A 9,497-nucleotide genomic window follows, 5' to 3' on the forward strand; every position below is an offset into this window, starting at 1 on the left:
GGGAGACCTATAATATAGATCACATCCTCCCGGCACTCCAGGGGTCTTCATTAAAAAAAAAAAGGTTTTAATCCACATAGATCAAAGTTTCGGACAAAGACACTGATCAGGGTGTTTGACCGAAACGTTGATTTATGTGGATTAAAACCTTTTTTTGTATGAAGACCTCTGGAGTGCCGGTTCCTTTTATTTTTAGGAAGATGTGATCGAAATCTTATGTACTAGACAAACATTAAGAGGTATGTGTGCCGACACTGTATATGTTGGGATAACATTATTTTAGAGGGACCTGTGCATTAAGGGCTTTTAAGATCTGTTCCTTTGAATGAAATAGCATTGTTTATAATTTTGTGGCCAGCATATATTCAACTACCGTAGTATTTTTAAAAAAAAAATTGTACTGTGTAAAGACTATGGTAAAAAAAAAAATAAACTAGAAGGATTACTTTATGTTCGATTTCCTACCCCATATAATACTACGGGAAAAAAAACACTGGTCTGGAACTCAGTGTTAACCAAAACAATGCAGTCTTCATGATGCTGTGAAAAATGGCATGACTTCCAGTAACTGTGTGATGTGCATGGCAAACGTAAAAATGACTTCCTAGCCAAAAATATCACCTATCTCTCCTCCTTTGCCCCTAATAAAGTGCTTCATCTAATTTTTTGGTCATCAAATGGACACCTAAAGCAGTATGCTTTACCGACATATAAAAAAAAAAAACATGTTTTGTTGACCCTCCTGGGTGTTACATGAATGGTGTCAGAGTGATTATATGCCTAACATGATACTTAAGCGGGGAAACAATGCTGAACACTTCCGAGAGGGCTTTCAACTCTTTTTTTGTGTGCATTTTTTTTTCAAACAAGAGCCTTACCTGCCTTAAAATGAGACACACTTCGGTACTTACCCAACCATGCTGCAATTAGAGCAGAGTCAATTCCGTCTATGGGCTCGCAGATACGAGCCACTACTGGGTGGACTTGTTGTGACAGGTAGTATTGTGTGTCAATGGAAAGGTTCTCTTGTTTTTGCAGCTGTTCTGGAGCATATGCTCTCTGGCTGGCACTAAGATTTGATCCGTCCTACAGTACATGAAAGGGAAACACACAAAGTCTATTTTAGAGAGCTTGGAACAGCAGATTTATGCTCCCTATCACTTGCGGGGTCAGGAACAGGTGCGGCAGGCAGTATATAATAATTGTTGCTTCTTATATGGGCCACCGAAATTTATAGCAAGTCCCTTCCCTGTGGGTCTTACAGTCTAATTCTGAGCCTGGGATAAAAGCTGCAGTTACCAACTCGCCACTGCTTCTCAAAGCAAAGGGCGACTTAGCAGCCTGGTGGGTAATGGCATGGATGTGAATGTAAAAAGAATAGGTTGTAGAGCCAGATCTTAGTGATGTGTCCACAAACTCACAATTAAACTGTGCCATAGGCAGAAAAAAGTTACTCGACCTGTTCAAAACAAACTTACTGTGCCTGTCAAATTAATTAAACCACCAGCATTAAAATAAATGATATTTATGTCAGAACTGCTAGGTTGACATAAGCAGGCATTTAACCCCTATTGAAAGAAACTCCTAATTTGACCTAAGACTGGCATCAGGCCGAAATCTAAATTGACTAAAGATACTGTTATTCCTGTTAAGTATACACAGAGATACAGGTATAAATGTCAAGCATGGTCATAGACTGCAATCCCTATATCTTGCCCAGACCACTGCACTTTGAAATCCTAGTGTAGTTTTCCAGAAGTAGAACAGATGTAGAATCACATGTGCTGGGCAGATATTGACAGTTCTCTCAGAAGTGGTTTATTAAACAACACTGCTTGATTGAAACAGCAGCAATGTTGGTTATCCAGACCAAAAATTTACCATGCAATTTAAAAGAAAAATGAGCAAGTATAGACCTTTTCACTGAATAATTTTCCTTTCAGAAAAAAGTTTCACTGAAAAAAACCGAATTACTTATGCCTGTTTAAATTGCCCTCTTAATTGTATGTCTTTATTTAATTTAATACCTAAATAAAACGATGCAGCATGGGACAGTGTGGACCCTAGATGCTGGGGGGGAGGAAGGAATAAAAAAAAATGATATCAATATTTCAAAAAACTTACACTGGGAACGGAGGGACAGAAAGCTCCCTCTGATCTTAATCAACATGAGAACCTTTATTTTAAGCACTGTAATTCATACATGGCATAACAGAAAATAAACTTCCACAAAGTAATAGTGAGCTAGCATCGTATCTTAACTAGGTTATGTTATCCCACTTCAAACAATGCATTAACCCCAAGCATCTTTTACCTCGGTATAATTGACACGGGGCCAACAATAGACAATAGCTTATGTACTGTAGTATGCGTGCAAGCTCTCGTCAGCAGTGAAGTCTACATGACGACCTTAATACAACGCTTAAGGAAATGTCTGAGATTGCGCTTATTTTGTTCACGTGCCGTTTACTTCCAAAGGTTTGCAAGGTCATTTCTCAATCATTTTAAAATGAATATTAATAAAGCGTTCCTAATTTCCCATTTGCATAATATGAAAATTGTTTGCAGTGATCACTTGTCAAAGGCTATTATGCAAAACTACATCAATAGCCTGATCTGTTCGGACAGTTTGCATTACTAATTTTAGATTCCTCGCAGGTTGTGATTTGAGTAATTTTGTGACGCTTTTCAGGATCACAAACTCCTAAAGAAGTGGATGTGGGAAGAGTGGAGCAAAGGCCAAAAAAAGGGGGGCCATTTTATAATGCATAAGTGACAAGTCAAACTCTAGGAACTCTAATCTAAGAGAAGAAATAATCATTTAAAATTAAGTCATACCTGCTTAAAAAGGTAGAAATGCCCGTAGGGAAAGTATAAATTGGGTTGCATTGCAACACTCAGTATTTCATACCTTACAGATGTAACAGGCTTTGTTGTTATCTCTGGAGTGATATGATGGAATATATTAGGATGAACTGCACCAACACAGCTATTGAATGATACGTCAACCAAGATATTCAGAGGTATACTGGGATAAGGTGCATTATATAATGGAGCATTGTTATGCACTACATCTGTAGGTTTAAAAGCCTAAGGGCCATGACCCAGCACACTGGGTAGTACCTGTAAAAATGCAAACACATGCAGTGACACTGCCGATGGACAGTTCCTGGAATTGTCACGAGCGTGCATGGAAAAAATTTCCAGATATTGGGAGGTCCCAGAAATAAGACAGGAACCTAAATTCTTTTCAACTTTAATTTCTTTCCCCAATATGGTTTGAGAGAACTACAAAGACTCGGATAGGGCTATAAGAATGCCAATAATTTTGCCCTAAATTGCCAACCCACTAATGTACGATGCAGCAGGCACACGCGCACCTAAATATATACAAAAAAGAGAAGAGAAACACAGCGCAATCCCACAGAACTATCAATCTAATAAATTAATAATACCACATATAAATCAGAGGGTATTAACCCTTACAATCTATCTATCCCTGACTCTACCTGCTGCCAATTAGGTCTACAGCTCCACAAGCTGTAACGGGTTAGATACCAGAAGAATGACCTAGGCGCATGGGGAGACAAGAAAGAGAAACAACATAGGGTAGTATGTCTGGAAATTTAACCCCTTAATTCTCTTTCTTGTCTCCCCATGCACCTAAATATATGTCTATATATCTGCTTTTGCCTTCAGTGGTACAATGAAAGGGGGGGGGGGGGAGCATGGGAAGGGAAGAAGGGCGCTGTGTTTAAAATTGGACAGTTTGCCTCATAATCTACCTCCAAGGTAATGGAGTTTCAAATATGAAAAGCAGAATGTATATTTGCAATTTCTACGTACCTGACAAATAACGTATGATATGGTATCCCCGGCTTTCACCTTCCTTCCCCCTTGGGAGTTTATCCACATGGCGACGTGCACGTGTGGCAAGCTTTTTTTGTCGGGATAATCCTGCGGATCCTTCGTCAATGCCTAGAAGATCAAAGGTGTAAGCAAAGAAGGAAAAAACATGCATAGCTCTAGGAATTACTACATACCAGTTACACAGCTGATCAACCACAACCCTCAGGGTCCGGAGAAAGGGGTGGGAGAGAGTCTGAACAGGGTGAAATACGATCAGAGAAGGAACAATAAAAATTATCATTTTACCCTTCATCGACAAGTTGTGACAAGGATAAGGTGTGAATACATTTCAATACACCAACAATTAGATTGTAAGCTCCTCGGAGCAGGGACTCCTCTTCCTTAATGTTACTTTTATGTCTGAAGCACTTATTCCCATGACCTGTTATTTATATTTGTTATTTATATGATATGTATTACTATTGTGAACCGCTATGTACATTTATGGCGCTATATAAATAAAGACATACAATACAATACACCAACGAGGTGCAAAGTGTGATATGGCATATATAAAAGTGCTAGTTTATTGACTTTTTTTTGTGCATAGTACCACTTGTTTCTATGCTTTTTCATAGTGTATGATGAATACTTTATTTCTTGCATTTCCTGTCGTTTCCTTTTAAATTAACAATACACAGCCAGAATGTAGATTTCAAGTTGCTTGAAAGAAACTGGCTTCAAACACCTAACTTTGAATGTTCCTTTTAGATACAACAGTGACACAAACAATGGTAGGTCCCCATAGAAATAACGGAAGCACTAGTGAAATAAAGCATTGCTAAATTATTTTATTGACTGCCTGAGTAAGGCAATAGATCAGGGTACAGCAGTAGATGTAGCTTATCTAGACTTTAGTAAGGACTTGGGTCACAAACATCTAAAGGCAGAACTCAGGATCAATGGCACTATAATGTCAACTACTATACAAGAAAGTGACACGGGAGTCATTATTTCAGCTGACTTGAAAGTAAGCAAGCAATGTAACAAAGCAATGGGGAAAGCCAGCAGGATGTTAGGTTGTATAGGAAGAGCTATATTATTAGCAGCAGAAAGAGGTAATGATGCAACTTTATAGGTCATTGGTAAGACCCCATCTAGAGTATCTTGTTCAGTTCTTGAGACCATATCTACAGAATAAAAATAGGAGATTGTGCAAAGAGGCGCATGGTCTACAGCACAAAACCTATAACGAAAGGCTTAAGGACAGTAATATGTATAGGTTGGAGGAGAAGGGGGATAGAACAAACATTTAAATAATAATAATATATATACACGTGTGTAAAATACAAATAGATGAGCGCACACTCCTATTTGCATGTATATAAGACTATTTCATTAAAAAAAAAAAATCAGGCAATTAATATAACCACTGAAATACATGGAAATACGATTGATATAGAGGGTTAATGAGATCTCTGATAAGTGCGTGTTAACAATGTCCTCCTTGGAAGTAGGGTTAAGAAGATGGGTAACTCCAGTAAAAGATGCACACAAATAGTACCAGTGGTAGTTGGTAAGTAACTAACTCCTGACAGAATAAGCTCAAACATATGCCGATTCGGAAACAACGCTATAATTGTGCGCCCGGCAGCTAAGAGCCTCGTGTCCTGGAGTGATGCAACCAGTCTGCTTTGGCAAAGTAAATACGGAGTACCTGATCGGTAAGATGTGAAGAGTCGACACATGCGTCCTTCAGCCGGGATAAACCTGTAAGGCTCCGTGGGCAGGGATCAGGAACTCCGTATTTACTTTGCCAAAGCAGACGGGTTGCATCACTCCAGGACACGAGGCTCTTAGCTGCCGGGCGCACATTTATAGCGTTGTTTCCGAATCGGCATATGTTTGAGCTTATTCTGTCAGGAGTTAATTACTTACCAACTACCACTGGTACTGTTTATGTGCCTCTTTTACTGGAGTTACCCATCTTCTTAACCCTACTTCTAGAAAGAGAGTGAGAGAGGGTGAGGAGAGGGAGAGGGAGAAGCATATTTCAGAGAAAGAAGTGGTTGAACAAGGTGTCATGCTTTAAGCTGCAGGGTAGCAGACTAAGGAAATGTGAGGAATAACTTGTCACGGAAATGGTTGTGGATTCAAGGAATAGCCTCCCAACAAAGGTGGTAGATGTAAATACAGTAAAGGAATAAAAAAAATGCTTGGGATAGACATAGCTATGCTAAAAATAGAAGATAGACATGGATGAAATTGTCTAAAGTTTTACAGCAGATCGGAAAATGGGCAGACTAGGTGAGCCAAGGGGGTCTTATCTGCTCTCAAATTCTTAGCTGCTGTAACACTCTATGGAATAATCTCTGCACTAAAAACATCAGCACCCTGTGATACGGAGACATGTAGTTCTGCTCTTGGAATTTTAGGTTATTAAAGAATTTCTTGAGTACAGTATACAGATTTCCACCGACCAGTCCAAACATTCACCACCATATCCACACGCATAAAGAGCTTTACAAAGAAAGAGCGCAGCTTTCTAAAACGAAGACTTGGGTAGTGTGAGAATTGCACATTGAGCAGGCCTCAGGGTGAGTGGAATGAAAGAAACATCCAAGATTGCACCAGTACATATGTACTAAAAGTAATTGGATATCGGTAGGTAAAGAGCAGGGGTAAGAATGGAAACTAATGCTCTAGAACTTAACGCCAACTATTCCTGTCATAATCAGAACAATGGATGCATCAGGATTTTACAGCCTGGGTTGCAAAGTTTTGGATTATTGTTAATTGGTACCAAATTAAATATAGCTCCTGCATTACTTGGGTGTGCAGTAAGGCCTACCCAGTCCTTTGGGGGGGGGGGGAGAGGAGGGGTTACTTTAGACCATGAACAAACTTTCACATGGCGTGGACAGTCGAACAATTACTCAGACATGCGTTACTGGTTTTTCCAGTAATGGTGGAATTAATAAACAAGGTAACTGTGGGAGAAACCTACATACCCTTGGCTCGCTTTACCTTATTAATCTCATAGTGGGCGACAGGGATGCTGTCGCTCAGCACATTCTCGCCAATTTCTGTTAGCTTCTTCTGAATGTTTTCCACAATGTTATCACGGGGCTGGTCAGACAGAATTTGGCTTATAACGTAACTGGAAGAAAGCAAGATCAAAAAGTGCAAAAACAGTCAAGATCTGCAAAAAAAAGTACAGTGCAAATGAAAACTATGCGATATGCTGTAGTTAGATGCATTACCCGATCATGTGGATTCATTTTTTTTTAGTGAATCAAAAGCTAAACGGGTCATTAAAAGCAGCTGTAAGGTAATTGGTATATTCAAAAGAGACCATTTGAAATCTTCTTTTGAACAAAGGAAATCAGTGATAATCAGTGAAAAGTTAAGGGATATTCTCCTTCAAAATTAAATGACATTTTAAGCAAACTGCATCGCCCGACGAGCATTGCCTGGAAGCGAAGACTAATCATCCCTAAGTAAAATCATGATACTGTTGGAAACAGGGCATATGTACAGAAGAAATGTCATGGTCTCGGCAACAGCATTTGGATTCACATACAGTAGGTAAAACCACGCTGTGCATGGATAAGTATTCCAGCAATAGCTCCATGACAATGTCATACACAAATACTTGAGTAACCCAACTCAAGGAGACTAAAAAAGGTATGGGTCAAACTGACACCCCATACTAGTGTTTTCAAAAGACTAAGGCCTCGGCCATGGTTATTGCTGGCGGGCGGAGGCGCGCTGAGGGAAAGCGGGTGCTTTCCCTGGCCTTAGACAGCGCGCCGTCCGGGGGCGTGTCGGCAGGCGGGTCAGTGACGTCACGGAGCTGGTTCGCCCTCATTGGGCGAACCGCTCACATGACCGGCCCTGCGCTCCGGCAAGCGCGAAGATTTAAAATTTTCCTAAGACCTACGCTTCCGCAAGCGAGCCCCTACTAAAAGCTGCTCTCATTGCGGCTGTAGGGGCTCAGTGCTGAGCGGAAGCGCGCCTCCGCCCGCAAGCACTATCCATGGACGCGGCCGAAGACGTTTTAGGAAAAACCGTAACATTGCTTTAGTTTCTTTAAATGACTTCGCATAAATCAATGGCACATATTGTGCAATGGATGGACAACTACCACCCTAACATATACTTCAGCTGCGTTATTGTTAACATTTTCCACAATCTGACTCGAGTAACAAACTCCTCCTGAATCATTACTTACTGCATCAGTTTTCTTTGTAAGGCTCAAGTCCCCAACTAAGGCTGAGGCCCCGCATGCTACTGCAGCGCCCGCTGTGGCGGACGCTGCAGGGACGAGAGCCCTCCCCTCAATGGCGCCGGGCTCGCTGCGAGGGGGGGCAAGAATTTCTCCTTGAGAGCAGGACTCGCGGCAGAGCACTAGGCCACGCCCCCCGGCAGTTCAGCCAATGAGGGCGAACCTGCCGGGTGACGTCATGGCCGCGCCCCGTCACTCCCCCGCCACGCCCCGCCCCCCCCGGTCTCTCTTCCTGCAGCTCACTGCAGACCGGGGAAATCGGCTGCGGGCGCGCGTGCAGCGGAGGCACTGGGGCCTAAGCTGTAACAAACGCACATTGCATATACATCTACTAAGCAATTGACAAACTATATTAAAAACAAAAAAAAAAGCGCGAGAGCGCCCTTAGCCAGAGCGCGAGAGCGCCCTTAGCCAGAGCGCAAGAGCGCCCTTAGCCAGAGCGCAAGAGCGCCCTTAGCCAGAGCGCAAGAGCGCCCTTAGCCAGAGCGCAAGAGCGCCCTTAGCCAGAGCGCGAGAGCGCCCTTAGCCAGAGCGCAAGAGCCAAAGCGCAAGAGCGCGAGAGCCAAAGCGCAAGAGCGCGAGAGCCAAAGCGCGAGAGACAGAGAGAGTGCGAGAGACAGAGAGAGTGCGAGAGACAGAGAGAGTGCGAGAGACAGAGAGAGTGCGAGAGACAGAGTGCGAGTGACAGAGAGAGTGCGAGTGACAGAGAGAGTGCGAGTGACAGAGAGAGTGCGAGTGACAGAGAGAGTGCGAGTGACAGAGAGAGTGCGAGTGACAGAGAGAGTGCGAGTGACAGAGAGCGCGAGAGAGAGAGAGAGAAAAAGACACACAGAGACCATTTTTGTACACTCCATTATAGTTCTATTTTACCACACGGCTGTGTGTATCATCTTAAAGTGTAACATTGAAAGTCTGCAGATAATTCTTTAATCATGGATGCGCTCTGAATATCTGGTAATAATACTCTGATTTCTTCAAACAGGTATGACTGGGGTGATTTCCATCTAACAATTGAAGGAACTTTAATCAAATTAACATTTAACTGGTATGACTGGAAGTGTAACATTGAAAGTGTTGAGATAATTTTGGAGGAAGATCTTGACTGCACAACAACTCTGCAGCTGTGAGAACTTGATTTTCTAAATGCTCTGATTCTTTGTACTCTTCCTATCATCCAATACCTGGCCTGTCTCTCCTCCTGCATCTCACAATGCCCTCTCTATTGCTTTTTCTGGTTACTGTTTCCTCACCCCTTTGTGAACATCTCTGTTCTCTCCAACTTCCCCACTCTACCATTATTTATACACCTCTCTCCCAACAACTTATTCACTCCTCAATAAAAAAACACCCACACAAATCC

General features: G+C 42.0%; 1 protein-coding gene across 2 annotated transcripts in view; it reads right to left on the reverse strand.

Annotated features, from left to right (window-relative positions):
* Window positions 1-722: 722 nt before the first annotated feature.
* The window catches only part of POLA1 (DNA polymerase alpha 1, catalytic subunit), a 93,912-nt gene continuing 85,137 nt past the window's right edge, over window positions 723-9,497 (reverse strand). Inside the window, exons 30-32 of one of the 2 annotated variants that reach the window (XM_075594266.1) lie at window positions 6,877-7,009; window positions 3,847-3,978; window positions 723-1,086 (exon numbers count right to left, since the gene is read on the reverse strand). In XM_075594266.1, coding sequence (XP_075450381.1) covers window positions 862-1,086; window positions 3,847-3,978; window positions 6,877-7,009 — 490 coding nt within the window. In that variant the 3' untranslated portion in view covers window positions 723-861. The remainder of the gene's footprint in view (window positions 1,087-3,846; window positions 3,979-6,876; window positions 7,010-9,497) is intronic. The other variant, XM_075594265.1, reaches the window with a different exon arrangement.

This window comes from Ascaphus truei, chromosome 3 (assembly GCF_040206685.1).
Source record: "Ascaphus truei isolate aAscTru1 chromosome 3, aAscTru1.hap1, whole genome shotgun sequence".
Taxonomy (NCBI): domain Eukaryota; kingdom Metazoa; phylum Chordata; class Amphibia; order Anura; family Ascaphidae; genus Ascaphus; species Ascaphus truei.